This window comes from Galleria mellonella, unplaced genomic scaffold (genome assembly GCF_026898425.1).
Source record: "Galleria mellonella isolate WM207_F2 unplaced genomic scaffold, CSIRO_AGI_GalMel_v1 utg78, whole genome shotgun sequence".
NCBI lineage: Eukaryota > Metazoa > Arthropoda > Insecta > Lepidoptera > Pyralidae > Galleria > Galleria mellonella.
Window position 1 is genome coordinate 2429194 of NW_026442151.1, and position 16680 is coordinate 2445873.

Sequence of the window (16680 nt, forward strand, 5' to 3'; positions counted from 1 at the left end):
TAAAGTAGCTAAATCTAGGTAAGTATCTACATATTAATTTTTTTTTTTTAATATTTGTAAACACTATATTATATTGTTTATATTTTTATATTTAACCTTTACAAAAATTTACAATTATATACTCTCCAGTGACGATTGCTAGCATATACCCCGTCAAGCTCACCTCTACGCGGATGCCCCTGCAAACCATTGTAGTTTATTCCTAATGAATTTCACAATGGTTTTTTTTTAATGGGTGATAATAGAATGGTACACCACCCACGCTATCGGTATATACCGGCGGGGCGCCAGTGAAGGATGATAGGTGAGGATGAAGCAGGTCAGATAGCCTATCGTGACCAATTCAACAAAAATTGTTCACAATGGTTTCCAGGGGGAACCACATAGAGGTCGACCTTATAGGGTATATTGCTAGCAATGAGGCTGTCAAACTCCATTGCTAACAATCTCTTTACCCCATCTCATATTGGTTAACATCCTTTTTTTGTTGTTTCTCACTGGTACCCCGGCTAAGGTATATAGCACAAGCGGGATTATTGTTTCATTTTCATCCAGTAAAAAAAAATCTAATGTATTCAAAAAATTAATATAAAATAAACAATACAACAAGTGCATTATATCCGACTTCTAGGTGTCTGTTTTACTGTTAACGTCTGATATTTATTTTATGATAATGTTGTTCATAATTAATAGATCCTGTTGAGCACTGAAATGTTTAGAAAAAAAAAAGATTAATTAGGAAACTAAACAAAATTATTTTTTTACATAGCTATAATTTTATTATAACTACGAGTATTTAAATATCTATCTGTATAATACAAAATAACTATTCAAAGTTGTAGATGCATAAACATGATATAATTAAAAGAATATTGAATATATATATTCAAATTTAATTTTAAATATATATATATATATATATATATATATATATATATATATATATATATATATATATATATATATATATATATATATATATATTTAAGGTATTCTCCTGCCAAATTTCATCAAATTCAGCTCAGCACATAATAATCATAAAAACTAAATAAACACGCAGTTATTTTCATATTATTTTCGTCGTTTACCAGTTCTACTCAACGTCTTGTTCAAACTGCCTTAGTTAACAACTATTTCAATGGTATTATGATTTGTTCCCGCCAAATCTTTGCCACGGTTGTGTACGAACATTTGGGTTCCAATTGGGGATAATAATATCACGATGAGTTGGCTTCTTAATGCCAGGAATTTGAATATCCCTTGTGCTTCTTGCATAAATGGGGTAAGTCTGCCGCGGAGACCATGGATGCGGTAGTATTGGGTCAATATCTATTGGCTTTGGTACAGTGGGTGATGGAAACCTAAAAGGCTCAGGCAATCTGATTTCTCTAGCGTTTCTGCGATTATATCCAGGGTGCGTTGCTCCCGCGTCGTGACTGCCACTTGAAGTGCTATGACTTCCTCCACCACGTTTGGCGCTTGGAGAATCTAAGCTGCGCGCGTATCTTCTATTCGGATCTAATTTAACATCGTCAATTATTGAAGGTAGAATCGGGTGGTCAGCAGTGGTAGGTGCTCGTTCTATGTTGTCTCCTTTATACAACCAAAGAGGCTCGTCCGCTTCTCTCACAGTCCTAATAATGACTGGTCGTTGTCGAGGAGGTCTATATGTGGGCAGATTATCCGCTGACATGAAGAATCCACAATAAATAACACGAGAAGTACTCCCAAAACGTACGTTAACTTCAACATCTTCAACAGCTTGGATATTACTCTTACAATTACCGTTGTTGTAATGTGATTGTAGCATTACACTAATGCTTATTTATATGTCTTAAAGTATGCCAGGTACTTTCCCAAGATGATTGTATGTTGAAACCTCGTAATACGTACCAGGGAATAAACCCAGCCCGTTGTTTACTATTTTATGTTTACCTTGATGTCCGGTGAATTCCTTTATCCTACTGTGTATAGAGTTACAATTTGTTAATACCTAACTACAGATATTTTTGAGATAACCTCAGTATGATAAGAATGAAGATGTGAGTAAATAGGTATAATAACATATAAATAAAACTGGATTGAGTTCAAATACACACATGTGTCTTCATGCTCTGTACATCTGGTAGATAAATAAAAGTGATAAAGAAATTATATTGCAATAAAAATAACGAGGAAAACCCGTGATAAAATATTTATTCTATTCAGTTATCTATTGCAAATTAATCAATAATAAGATCTATGTTAACACTTGTAACCTGCTTTACACGTACATGCGGAGAGAAAATAGGTTTCTGAATAAAATCCTATATTACACAAGTATCACACTTACGTATTAAGCCTACCTACTAATATAAAAATCAGGACAATAGATTTAATTTGTACTAGATGTTTCTTTAACATTCACTGGCGTTTAACAAATTACTCTCTCCCATTTCCGTGAGAATTCCATGTAATCGTTTCTTATTGCTCACTCACAAGCTGTGTGGTCCCAGCATAAAATGGGCCACCTCATCCTTTCCCGTGAACGTCGTAAGAGGCGACTAAGGGAATTTAATGTTCGAGAGATGGGCAACAATGTCCCTTTTAAAACGTCATTAAAGTCTAACTGCGGTTGCCAACCCGCCTGCCTAGCGTGGCAACTAGTGGCAAAACTCCCCAAGGGAAAGGCCTATTTTCAGCAGTAGAAAATTGACAACTGATATGATGATGATGATAATGATTACTAGTGGAGTATAATTTTATTATGCATATATTTACATTTTATTAGAAGCACTGTTAGTTAAATATATATAAATATATATGTAAAAATATCTTTAGATCCAGCAGCTATCTATTATATACAATTATGTAATTAGACCTAGTTGGTGGTTTTCTCCTCTTATACTTTTAAAGATTTAAAACTTGAAATAAAAAGGCTTATGATACAAAAGTTGTGTAAAAAAAAAAATAATGTATTTACTGAACCTGATGTAAAAATCTCTTTCGATCCAGGAGATACAATTATGTAATTAGACCCTTATACTTTTTCCTCTTATACTTTTAAAGATTTAAAACTTGAAATAAAAAGGCATACAAAAAAAAAATAAGCACACCACTGGGGCAAATTCTGAAATGCCATTTCTCTAAACTTGTCTCTTAACCTAATATTTTAATTTGATAATTTCGGAAATTATTGTTTTATGGACCATCATATACTAAAATTATAATAATTTTGATTAAAATCTATTAGTAAATTAATTCATATTGGTCCTTACAGTAAAGTTTTCGCTGTGATTTCAAACTAAAATTTTAATTTTAGAAATAGATTCAGGAAAATAGCGACTCAAAATCGATCCATTGTCACGTGGACTCAAGTCAAGACTAAATTTGTTAACGGTGTTTTCATCATCGAAATTTGGTTTGACGCATTTTTTATGATACTTAGCTAATACTACTTAATAAAAAGCAAGCTGATTGCCCATCTGATAGAAAGCAATTATTACTGCCTATAAATTTAAATTATTATATAAAGTGATGTTTCACAGAATGCACCTTGATGCCCATGGTATCTTTTATAAATTGTCCTGAGAATTATGATTTTATGCGTCCATATTTTATAATAATCTAAGATTACCCTCTAACAGCATTTGGTTAGCTGAAAGAGATCTGAGATAAGCCCATCCTTGCTAACAAGTTGTTAAACCAATTGCTGCATCTTTTTTTTTTTCAAGTGCAATAAAGAATATAAATTCAAAAAAAAAATTATATTGTTATCTTACAATTAGATTTATTTGGATCCGATTCTTTGTGGGTCAATTTTCTTATCTCCAAAGCTAATATTACAACTTGATAATTTTTAATATTAACTTTGGAAATTGTGAAATTACTGTTTTAGGGAGCGTCATTAACTAAGACCATAATAATTTTTACTTAAATCTATTAAAAAGTAGTAGTAGTTGTATTGGTCATTATAATAAAGATTTCGCTGTAAAATCAATTTGAAATTTTAATTTTAAAGATAGGTCTAAGAAATGGTTTCCAGAATCGAACCCAATATCTTTACTAGTTTCTATTACAATCCTGATGGTGGTCTTACGCTAAACATCTACATGGTTATATTATATCTTGAAAATGTGTCATCGAAATAATGGGGTTGATTCCGAGGTGCTATTTCTCTAAATTTATCCTTTAACCTTATAATTTAATTTTATAATTTCGCAAAATTACTGTTTTATGGATCACCATAAACTAAAATTACAATAATTTTGACTTAAGTCTATTATAAAATGAGTTCATATTGAAATTTTTATTATAAAGATAGCTTTAGAGAAAGACGACTTAGAATCGATCCCAATATTTTTTAAATTAAATATGTTTACTGTGCTTAATCTAATTCATGTCAGTCAGACATAGACAGATTATCGCTGTCATGAATGAATGACAGCTGAGGTTGACAGTCAATCGGTGGATTGGATTCGTATTTTATCGAACTCCTGCTTGTATTGTTATAATTTTTAGTTTTTAAAGTTTTAAAAAAAATTGTTTTTAAATTTGGGATCGGCTGTAACGAGCGACAGATATTTAAATATCAATAAAACTCAAACAAATGTAAACAGCAAAATTCTTCAAAAAAATTCACGACATTCTTAATCAATAATGGGAGACGGACAGATAGAAATCGGTTTGAATATTTTTTTTTCTACTTCTAGTTTATTAAGTATTGAATCTGCGTTTAAATTAGTTTATAATTTCAGATGACTATGAAATGCTGAAAGCATTATATGATTTTGAAGCTACTCTAAGTAAGACCTTAAGTTTCTCTGAGGGAGATTTTTTCTTTCTTCAACAACATAATACTAAGCAAAGAAACTGGTGGTATGTCATAAACAGAAAAGGTCTCGTTGGATTTGTTCCTTCAAATTATGTGGCTTCAGTCAAGGTAAGGCTAACCCTTAAATTGTTGTTCTTTAACCCCATGTTTTTATTAGGATTTAATTTTGGTTTTTAATTATAATATGTATTTGGTGTTGTTCATGTCTATACGCGAAGGTTACCATTTTTCATTTGTCAGGTGGCCCTTTAATTTGTTTGTCATTCAATGTTAGATAAAAAAAAAATTAAGGAGCAATTAAAAAAAATATAAAAGTAATTTATTAAGCTCAAATGAGTAGGAAAGTTTGTCAGGAGCCATTCTAGATAAATGTATATTTAACAAATAGGTAACATATATAGAGATAGATTATATGAAAAACACAAGAAACTAAATTTGAGTTTAATTGTTGTTTTTGAAATTGTTTCTGCCTACCTTAATTGAAGACAAAAATGATATAAATATATATATTATAAAAGATATTATTTATAATTGGTCGTAAAATGAAGAATTTGTTCCCTTTTTTTTATATATTGTTGTTGATAGCAATGGAACTATTTGATCCCTAATAATACCTTTTGCCCTGGCTTGTATGCTTTTTTAATTTTGATGAGGGGCACCAGTGAGGGATGATAAGTGAAAATGAAAAATCAGATCAGTTAGTCCATCGTGATTCCAATACATTTGGAATTCAGCTCAATGGTTTCCAGGATGACCACAGGGAGGTTGACCTGTTAGGGTATATTGTTAGCAATGGGAGTGGGAATCTACATTGCTAGCAATCCATTCACCCCTGGTTAAGTATGTGGTTCTGGATATGAATTTATTTCTTTTTGTGTAATTGTGCCTTCCTACAAAACAGACAATATCAATTTAGGAGTTAAGTTAAAAGTGATTGTTAAATTTTAACATACAATTTACTTGGTAAATTAGAATAGTGATCTGTGTTGTGGATCTGCTCTATAAATTGCTAAAATATATTCCACAAAGCTATACAACTATAAATAATTCACTATACTCCTAATATCATATAGTCAATATAGCCATGACTATTAATAGCCTGTTATAACAGGATAATTGAAACCAATTATCCTAGTTCTAACAATTAAGGTCATCTTAAAATAATGTACTATGCTCAAACTGACTATTGTAAAACTGTATTTACATATCTATAAATAAATCATCTATTTATGAATTATTTTTTATTTACCTATTATATATATTCTATTGTATACATGGCATTGCAGGATTTAAAAATTTTTCAACTATTACAAAACAAATAAGCTATGAAGATACATAGTATGATGATTTTATTAAATAAAAATCCATACACATTATATTATTTATGTCAGTCATTATATTAAATAGATAATTAAATAGTTTCTTGCACTGTAAAAAAATATTATATAGATATTAAAAATTATGATAAAGATATTATTATATAGCTGGATATATGTATATAGATGTATTATATTAGAATGAAAAGTATGGATAGAATTACTAATCTTTTAAAGTTCTCTTGAATCTTTTTAGAGAAATCTTATAATAATGTCTGTAATTTATGATTCCTACTAATATAAATGTAAATTTGTCTGGATCAATTACACTTATCAATTTAGGCTCCGAAAATTATCTCATATTGTTTACAAAGAGAGTATTGAGTCCAAAAATATTCAATAGGAGTTTTCCAGAATGATACAACAGTGTTGCATTGACTTGTAATAAATGTACATAATACCCTCATGTACATTTATTACTAATGTTTCAGTACTATAATCTAGAATCAGCAAATGACCTAATGTAAACTTGCTCTAAAATTAATCTATATATGTATTTCAATTTTTCACTCAGGTTGAGCCTGAATTCTTTTTGGCATTTATTAATGATTGCATTAAAAATATAAATGAAAATAATGCAACATCGCCTCAGAAACAAGAACTATTAAGTAAATTGAATGAAAAGAAAAAGCAAATACAACTGATAGTGAAACCACAAAGCAAGAAACCACCCGCTCCGAAACCTCCACAGAGATTAGATGACAGTACACCTCCTAATGGAGTATCTCCCTCCTTTGATTTGCGACCAGTAGTATCACAACAACAAATATCAGAAGACAGGGAATCTCAATCTCCTCCCAAATCCCTTAACAACAGCTCGAAAGGTATGACATTACTTATTTCAAATTTAGTATTTTGTTCCTGTATACTATTTATTCTCTTTCTCTCCTGTTCGAAAATAAGCATGTGTTAATATTACTATTGTACATATGATGTAAATGTGAAAGTTTGTAAAGATGTTTAGATGTTTGTAACACAATCATGTTTAAACGAAATTAAATTTTATACATAAGTAAGTTATATCCTAACTTGATGCATAGTATACTTTATTATACTGATTTATACAGACAAAGCCGCGGGAAATAACTAGTAATATTGTAGAATACTAGAAATTTTACTGTAAAGTACAACAATTATGTGCTGACTTAGATTGGTGTAAATTCAGACTTAGAGGCTCAGTAGGTGTTATTAAGATAAATTTAATCAAAATAATATTTCAGCCTTTATACTGGCATTGTATAAAATATGATATTAATGTGCTATTGGTATTCTCTATGAGTTATTAGGCTGGGGTACAAAGGGTTAATGACCAAGTCACTCATCCTTTAAATGTATGTTAAAATATATAAACAATTGTTAATTAAATCCTCATTTTTAGACATTGATGATGCAAGAATGAAGGGTACAGTCACTAAGACAGGTTCTAACCAATTGTCATCTGATACTGATGACCAAGATGATAGTCAAGACAGCAGTAAGAGTATTAAACCAAATGCTATATATGAGATAGTGCAAGCTGTACGTAAAGAGACACAACTCAGCCATGAGATGTCCAAAGTTGCTGTTGAAACTGTTCTAATTTCTTTGAGGGTAAGACTTTATTACGTAATACACTTCAATAATTGCAATAAGATAATTCACATTTCTATTTTGAAATGTTATGTAAACTATAAGTATGTGTATAGTTAGGAAGATGTTTACTGTACAATTGGCAATGTCTACATTCTTTCAAAGCTTAAATGTATAGAATTTTTAAAAATTCGATAGTATACAAAGTATTATTGTCATAGTTGATGATCTTCATATTAAATGCTGCTATGGGTAAATGCACGCTGTAAAAATCTTATAAATAAATGGGAAGCTCCATTGGTTTTTCTGCGAGTTTTATTGCTATGCCACTGAAAACTAAAAGGTAAATAAAATACAATAAAAAATAAACGATAAATAACTATCATAAGTCAGACTGTATTGTAATTATTTATATTGCCTTTACTTACTTTTTAAAATTTGGGGATGCCCGACTAGTTTCGAACTCGGTATGAGCCCTTATTCATAAGCGCGGTTCGCGGCTGTGTGTAGCACTGTAAATCCGATATAAGTAATAGCAATATCAAGCGTCTTAAAAACCAAAAAAATTAAACTTTCTTAGTTATCCACAATAAAAAAAACATAATTTTACATTAAAATAAGAACACTTATTTACAATTATTAGGAATTTCTTCCTGGTGGAGCTGCGAGGTCTATTATTGATGCACTCCTTCGAGAAGCAAACAGCAACATCACGTGTCCGAAGAATGCTATCGATGCGGCACCAGACGCACTCAGAATGATGACTGCTCTAAACGCTCTCTCCAAAGCGGCCAATGATGCCCAGCAAAGAGGCTGGGCGTTGCATGATGATGCTCATGATATACAAACACAACTTTTGGAGCTAATATCTGTTATGGTATATATATTTATTACTTGAACATTAATTTGTAAACTGTGCTTGTGATTTCACATGACCAGGATAAAATGTAGCCTCTATATGCCAAATATGATAAATAGTTGGACTATTAAAGCATTAAGAGGTAACAAATTAACATTTATAATGTTAGTATACTACTACTCCCAATTTTTCTTAACTCAGTTTGATATACACAAAATTATATTGTAGTTTAAGCTTGAACTTATCTCAATTGTACAAGATATATGCACATTCTGAAACACGGTTGTGGGAATATGTGCTAAAGAACATGAGCAATTAATATGTGACTGGGTATTATTAATTTACATAAGTAAATTAACAATACTAACTACATACTGTTAATCATAGATTCTATTTATAGTGGCTTTATTTCAAAATTAATATTCTAATGTTTGTCTTTCAGTCCAATGCCGACGTGAATATCTCGCAGCATGTACTCAGCAGTCACCGCTATGCATATGTCACTACTCTGGTTCAGTACTACCAGATGGAAACAAGATGGCCTCTAAGACAGCTGCTATTGCAGGTAAAAAAATTATAACTATTTTTTTACATTATAAATATAATTTGGTATATAAGTATGTCATATTCTTAAATCTATCAGAATTCAGGCAACATTAATGACGCTCGTTCAGAGTCACAAAATTGTCATTGGGAACAACACAGACCAGATAGTCAAGCTCAAATAGCTAATCAGCCTAGAATATTTAAAAATAGCCAAGTGCACGTTTTGTTTAAGGCATTCGGTGTCATGTGCGGATTAGAACGTACAGCGCTCGCTACTCTGGCACTGTCAGCCTTACCAGCGGAGATAGCTCGAGATATGCGCGACAACCCTCGCGCTGTCAGCCGCCTGTCACATTCCGCTCTACTGCTCTCTATGGTCTTGTCTATGGGCGATAAACTGCCAGTCACACATTTCGGTAAAATTATTTATTATTTATTACAGTATTTTACTTACTTTATAACAATAATATTATTTTTAAAATCACCAAAATAGCTGGTAAAATTCATTTGTTGTTGTGAAACATTTAAAATTGTAAACAATGATCTCTATTCCATTTGCTTCAGATGTATATAAACGAAGAATTATTGTAGATTGTAATCTACCTACTTCTAAAAAAAAGAGAAATGTTTGATTGATCTATCCTTTGATGACCAGAATTAATATTCTAATTCTAATGTAATCTTGTAATTTCTATTATTTTCAGAACAACTAGGCGTAGAATTCGCCCAATTTCTTCTAGAACTTATTGAAGACCCACCAGAAACAGATGTCGATGAACAAATTCCTGACTTATTTTTGACTCTCTTGCTGGCCTACAATTTGCAATTCGAAAATCCAGTCGATAATCTCCTACTTAATGCTTTAGAAACCAGAGACAATGCCAAAACATTTTGTGAGAAGATCCTTTTAATTCTTAATCGTGAAGGTAAATGTGGTTTTTATTTATTATTATTTCAGAGGTTAACTCCACTACTGAACAACACTTTTACCAGAGAGAGACTTTGTACAAAAGTCGATTGCTTGGTTACCTCTGTCCCATTTGTGTCTCAACCGTAAAGTAGTTGTGTTGGCATGGCTGTGTTTCGGTTTAAAGGGTGGGAAGGGTGGCTTTAATTTACGGAGGAATAACACCTGAGTCTTCAGGAATGGCAATGCATGGGGGGTATCATGGGCGAAACAATATACTCTGTTATGTTAATGGTACTGCTCATGTCTATAGGCGACGGTTATTACCTTCCATCAGGTGGGCCGTTAGCTTGTTTGCCATTCTAAGTTGTATAAAAAAAACATTAGCCTTTCCCATAAGGGGAGTTTTGCCCCACTTTATCGCTTCTTACGCCACCCACGGGAAAAGAAGGGGTGGTCCATTCTATACCTATACAAACTACAAAATACATTTTAATAGTGTCTCTCATAATAATTGTTATCAATTAAATTAACATATCGTTTTACTTTTTAAACGAAACTTTAAGAGAAATATAATACAAACAGTAACATAACCTTGTATGCTATAAACAGAAGATCCAGTGCACCTATTCGACCACGAGCCCGCGCCGCCACACTCCGTGCTCAAACTGGTCATAGATCTATTTAGCCGCAAGAAGACTGCTGACCACTTCTATACTAATGATGTCAATGTGGCTATAGATATCATTGTTAGACAACTAGCTGACTTATCGCCTGGAGATACGGTATTTATTGCTTTATACACGCTCATTTTATTCTTAGTTCAATGATTGATTATAATATTTAATACTAAAATAGATTACTCTCAATTTATCGTTGCACATACATTTAATTAATGTTTATTTTTCAATAATGAAAAAGCTTATTTCCACTAAAATAGTGATTGCAAACAGCTGATAAATACATAAATTAAAGAGAAATTATTTATTAATTATATATTACTAATCTGATTATATTTATTGTTAATGTTAATCTGATTTATAATTTATATTAAAATCAATTCATTCCAGCGCCGCCAACAATACCTCAGGATCCTTCAGGGCATCATACGTAATACTGACTACGGAGCTCATCTGCACCGTCGTCAAGATCTCCTTCGGTGCTTCGCGCGTATCTTTTGTGAGGAGGTGGAGGCTAGCCGCGACGACCAGGCCCTCGTCCGCGCTATATCCAACGAGTTCCCGCAGTACTTCAAGGCCTAAGGTTTGAACGCCATGTATAGATGTAATCTATGAAATGAAATCTCTATGGTGCATTGTCGTAGAGATATTACGTCGCCATACGCAGTTTTAGTCTGGTAGTAGGTATGTACCTAATTGGCTGTGTCGATGCTGATTCGCCTCGCGTTAATGTTCAGCGTACGTACCATGAGTTTTCGATTGGTTTTTTATGAGATGAAAATAATACTTTACAAGGACAGTTTTAATCCCGATCGTATAGTTAGGAACTACAAGATATCGATGAACTCATGGTAGGCGCACAGAAGTATGTTATGCATGTAATGTCGTGTGATGTGTGCAGAAAGATCTCGGTTTATCATTCAAAAAATATAAATTTCCGTATATGTCAAACTTTGATTGTATCCAATGAAACTGATTTAAAACTATATTTGCTTATGACTATATTCTATTTTTTCTGTATTACTACATAGGGATAAGTATTCGCACAATTCGAAGCATTTATTCTGGTATTTCTAAAATTTTCGATATTAGAGCTGTAGACAACGAATTATTCTGTCTGTTTCAATATAAGAGTAATGAAAAATCCTTTTAATCGATTAAGTATTTAAGAGATATTTATTTTTTTACTTTTTTTTGTGTTAATGATTATCCAGTAATATTGGAAATATTGTATTATAAAAATTTAATTCTCATACTTATGGATTATTACTTATGAATAAGTTGCATATGTGTGCCATTTATATTACCCCACCAAAGATTATAATATAGTTTCAATTCTTCTCAAGTCTTAGTCAAAAATCCTGTAGTCAATTATTATATAATGTTCTAAATAATTATCCCATCTCTTGTTTTTTATATAGTTTATATATAAATTCGGTGACATTAATCCTAAATAATTGGGCCTAATTTTAATTTTTTTTAGATCTATAAAATTTGAGATTAAGATTCTAGAAATAAATATTCAAATTCTAAAATATAAAGTATAAAAAAAATGAACTTACAAATTAATAGATAATGAAAATATGTCGGTATTTTTTGTCAACATACATTAAAATAGATAACTTACTTGTTACTAGCTATATGACAACAACAAATGTGTATCCATTATATAGAATTCGATAGCTGATTATTCTGAATATATTAATAAAAACTAAGTCTACAATACAAATATATCCCATGTTATATTATTGTGTACTTACTACAAATACAGAGGTAATATTTTTGCAAGTTAAATTAGGATTCACACCAAAAATAGTCATTTACATGTTACATAGGCATATCCAATGCACAGATTTTGAATTTATATTTCCATATTACTCGTAAGTTGTTTATGATAGTATTAAAATGTAATCAATTTTAATTTTAAATTCATCATATTGATTTATGGCTTTAAATAACTTTTAAGTATTATGCGCTTTTTTACTGCTATTAAAATGGGTTGTCTAAAATACTAAACACTGAGGACAATTCTTAATAAAGTATCCAGTTTTGAATGTTTGTCGACTTCCATTCCTGTGGGAATTTATTTCTATGCTTGTTACATAAAGAAATTCTAGGCAAAATTGTATGCCTCTGAACCCACCAGTTAAGGCTGCTAATTGTTTATCCGTTAATATTTTCCATACTTTTGGGATTTATTTTTAATACAGAAGTATTACAGCATTTATATTCATTATGGGTCTTTTTTCATTTCATTTAGCTACATACATAGATTTTTACTAATTTATATTTAAAACAGTATTACATTTCGATAAATTCGAAAACTTCCAATTACATTTAATCATTATGTATATAATTGCTTATACAGTTATATTAGAAGACCTTGATGGCGTAGCGGTTTAACACACTGTCTCAGTATCCACTGATTGCAAATTTGATCTCTGCACAATATTTGTATTCCAGAGTCTATCTGCTTACATTGATCTGTTCATTTTTTAAATATGTATTTAATAAGAAGTGGGCTGATTTTCTATCAGATCTCTCTCATATATTTGCATTGTTGTATTTTGTTGCTTAATTAAAAAAAAATCCTTAAAATTGAGTTGTTGGTGAACAATAATATGTATTGTGATTGTCCCTATCAATATATAGATTTGAGGCATGTTTGATGATTTAAATATATTTGCCTAGAAATTTTAATTGATCTGTAACTGTGATTATTGTAAATTTGGAAAAAATTTAGATCAACAGTAGTACAAGTTCATGTTCTAATATTGTCTACTTATTGACCAAAGTTTCAGGGTCTATGTTGTAATGATTAGTTATATATTAATGCTAAATGATATAGCATGTTAAAAATAGCACGTTAAATTCTATCACAGATAATAATTATAATTGTTAACATAATTTCTTAAAACGACTATAGCATGGGCACTATATTGAGTTATCCAAAAATAAAAACGTTCTTCATAATATGAAATATTATTAAAATTTCTATAAATTTATTGTTATTTAAAATATTATGTTATTATTCTTAATTGTAACTTTGTGATTTATTTATACTTAAATTTTTAATGTTTTCATTGCTTATATTTTATTATTTATATCCACGCCTTGTCATTACATTGTAAAAAATAAAAATGTACTTATTAAAATTGTTATAGGTACTTCATATTTTAAAATGCATTTCCAATATTTACAAGTTTATGGAGAAATTAAATATTTACAATGTTGCGCCTAATTTAATATTATGTAGATAATAATAGCAATCGCCCTCAATTAACTTTTGGAATGTGCTCAACATTGCAGCCAAATTTTTGTAGTTACATACTAAAATGTGGTATTTTATTGTACTAATTATACTTTAAAAGCGTTTACACGTCGGTCTTTTGCATTTCATTTGAGACATTTATGGTCTTTTAACTATTATTGATATATAATTTTTCACAATAAACGCAGTACTATATAAATGTATGTACATACATGTACGTACATGTGATGGTATGGTGGTTGTCCATAATCAGGGTCTAAAAAACGGTTCTGCTTCAAACAAAACATTCTTTGAGTTATGCCGTCATTTACTTATTCTATTAAAGCATTTAATGCCTCATGCAAACAGGACTTTCCTTAATCAGTACTTTTAAAAAAAGGTACTACAATTATTTATCCTCATTTATTGATATAATAAAGAAAACGTTTTAGTATAAAACTTATATAATTCAAAATACATTATGTGATATAGGTGCAAAAAACCAAATTTGAAGTTTCTACTCCCCTGATTACGGTTGACTGTACCATCGCCATTTCACTGAATCTATACGCGAAGCATAGATTTTATGAATGTGTAATAATTTGAAGTTCTACTTCTTGTTTGCAACTCTTAAATCTTATAATTCAAGGATCGATGTTATAATAAATCTACTTGTATCTTTTTAGCTTTTCTTGCGCAAACCACTTGCTGTATGATACAATATAGGAAGGTTGTCATATATATGTATGAAAAATAAAAGTGTTCTATCATTCATTATTCTATTATTGTCTACAATTTCAACAAGTATGTATTATAAATATTTCTAGAATGAGCATGTTGTCATTATACAATGGATGGTAAAAATCTATTACCAAAATGTTCTGATTTTTTATTTAATTTTCTCTTAACAAATGTTAGTCTTTTTTACTTTAAAAAATCTATTTATATTCTACAAAACATACGCTAACATGATTTAAGATTATTTACCTATCCCGAAAACCCCAAGGAAGATGATATATGTAAGTCGACATGGATCAATCAATAATATCATGGTATATTAAATAACTGCCGTGTGGCCCCGACACAGAATGGGCCAACCCTTCCTTTCCCGTGAGTGTCGTAAAAGGCGACTAAGGGAACTTAAACGGAATGGACAGCAGTGTCCCTCTTAATACATTACCAAAGCCTAACTGCAGTTGCCAGTCCGCTTGCCAAGCGTGACAGCAGCCTATGTTCAGCAGTGCACAGTTTACGGCTGATATGATGATAATATTAATTTCTGACATTCTTTGTTCTTAACCGTCTTCAGTAACCATCTGTCGCAATTTTATGTTCTTATCGCTAGATGACACTAAGTTATTTACCGCTGAAATTTAGTAATCGCACGATCAAAACTTATAACTTTTACTTATCGAAGAATTGCAATGTTGCAGTTATCTGAAATTTTCAAAACATTTTCAATGTTTATGACTAATTTATTTAAAAATGCTCAGCTAGCGAATAAAAACATTAATCACAGAATTGCATATAATCATTCAAATAAATATAAACATTGTATATAAATCTACCATTAAAAACTTTACATTTACTTTAAATTTTGCTTCGGGATTTTGTCTACAAAATACAAATTTTCAATGACAATTAGAATATTAATGCATGATTATTTCATTCACTAGTAGAGCAATTTTTAAATTGATTAAGTGGTAACATTGTAAAATGTTCAATTGTTTTTGAAAATTGACAGATGATGATTGACCATACTTTAATATCATTTCAGCCGTTAACCTTTCAACTGTGTCATGCACAATGGTGGAAAATCCACATCTGTGGCGTCTCGTGAGCGGACTTTACACAGACTAGGTATTTTAAGCGTATAGGTTTAAAAAAACCTGATTTTTCCGAAATCTAATTGGAATTATACAAAATTCAGATTAGATTTATATTCCAACTAGTTTCTATATGTAATTTCTTACACTACACTCGACTTGAATTGCATTGCAATGGTTCTATTAGAAATAAAATGAGGTCACCTATAAATTACCTTTTATTTTTCTATTATTAAAAAACTAAGACCATGCAGAATGTAAAATTATATATTTTTTGTACAATATTATATACTTGATAAAATAAAAATAAAATGGCTTATGTTCCAATACATTTTTTTATACAGCACTTGTTTATAAACATGGACCAAAAAAGTCTCTCTTCAATTGACACTTAAGTGGGTCTCCTATGTTATTATTTTACATACATTCTTGACGTCAGGGACAAGAGGTGGTTTGTTTACAATAATTTAAGCTTGTTTCGACAAAACACTGTATATGTCATTATTATTTATATGTCCTCTAAGCGGACTCGACACAGATGCGCATTTTTTGTTTGCGTTTTTTGCGCACAGTTGAGAGGTTAACTATCCACTGCTGGACATAAGTCTTCCCTGTTTATTTTTTTATTTTCGATGAGTGAAAATGGTATGGTAACCCCGCCTGCGCTAACGGGATACACTGGCGGAGCACGAGTGAAGGGTGATCTATGAGAATGAAAACAGGCCAGTTAGCCGATCGTGACAAATTTATCAATGAATCAATATTTTTTTTTTTCAATTTTACGACGCTACCGCTCATCCCTCTACTATTAAGTTGTTTAAGTGGCGAACGACACCCACAGGAAAGGAGGGGTA

General features: G+C 30.8%; 2 protein-coding genes across 2 annotated transcripts; one reads left to right on the forward strand and one right to left on the reverse strand.

Annotated features, from left to right (window-relative positions):
- Positions 1 to 965: 965 nt before the first annotated feature.
- Positions 966 to 1807, reverse strand: LOC113517304 (lebocin-4). Its single transcript, XM_026901954.3, is given in 2 exon segments — positions 966 to 1680; positions 1683 to 1807. Coding segments are annotated over 2 exon segments (606 nt in total). The 5' UTR covers positions 1753 to 1807; the 3' UTR covers positions 966 to 1144.
- A 2623-nt stretch (positions 1808 to 4430) lies between these two features.
- LOC113517231 (NCK-interacting protein with SH3 domain) lies at positions 4431 to 14772 on the forward strand. The gene is made up of 10 exons (XM_052901558.1): positions 4431 to 4663; positions 4737 to 4921; positions 6704 to 7013; positions 7568 to 7779; positions 8402 to 8635; positions 9060 to 9182; positions 9396 to 9579; positions 9868 to 10089; positions 10683 to 10855; positions 11141 to 14772. The coding sequence occupies exons 1-10, from the start codon at positions 4639 to 4641 to the stop codon at positions 11330 to 11332; spliced, it is 1860 nt and encodes a 619-aa protein (XP_052757518.1). The 5' UTR covers positions 4431 to 4638; the 3' UTR covers positions 11333 to 14772.
- The last annotated feature ends 1908 nt before the right edge of the window (positions 14773 to 16680 follow it).

What these genes read in the sequence shown, in the direction of transcription:
- LOC113517231 (XM_052901558.1), top strand. Translation starts at nt 4,639, where the DNA reads ATGGGAGACGGACAGATAGAAATCG. An exon ending in CTGTTCTAATTTCTTTGAGG is followed by an intron (nt 7,780 to 8,401) that starts GTAAGACTTTAT and finishes TACAATTATTAG; the next exon opens with GAATTTCTTCCTGGTGGAGC. An exon ending in ACTGCCAGTCACACATTTCG is followed by an intron (nt 9,580 to 9,867) that starts GTAAAATTATTT and finishes TATTATTTTCAG; the next exon opens with AACAACTAGGCGTAGAATTC.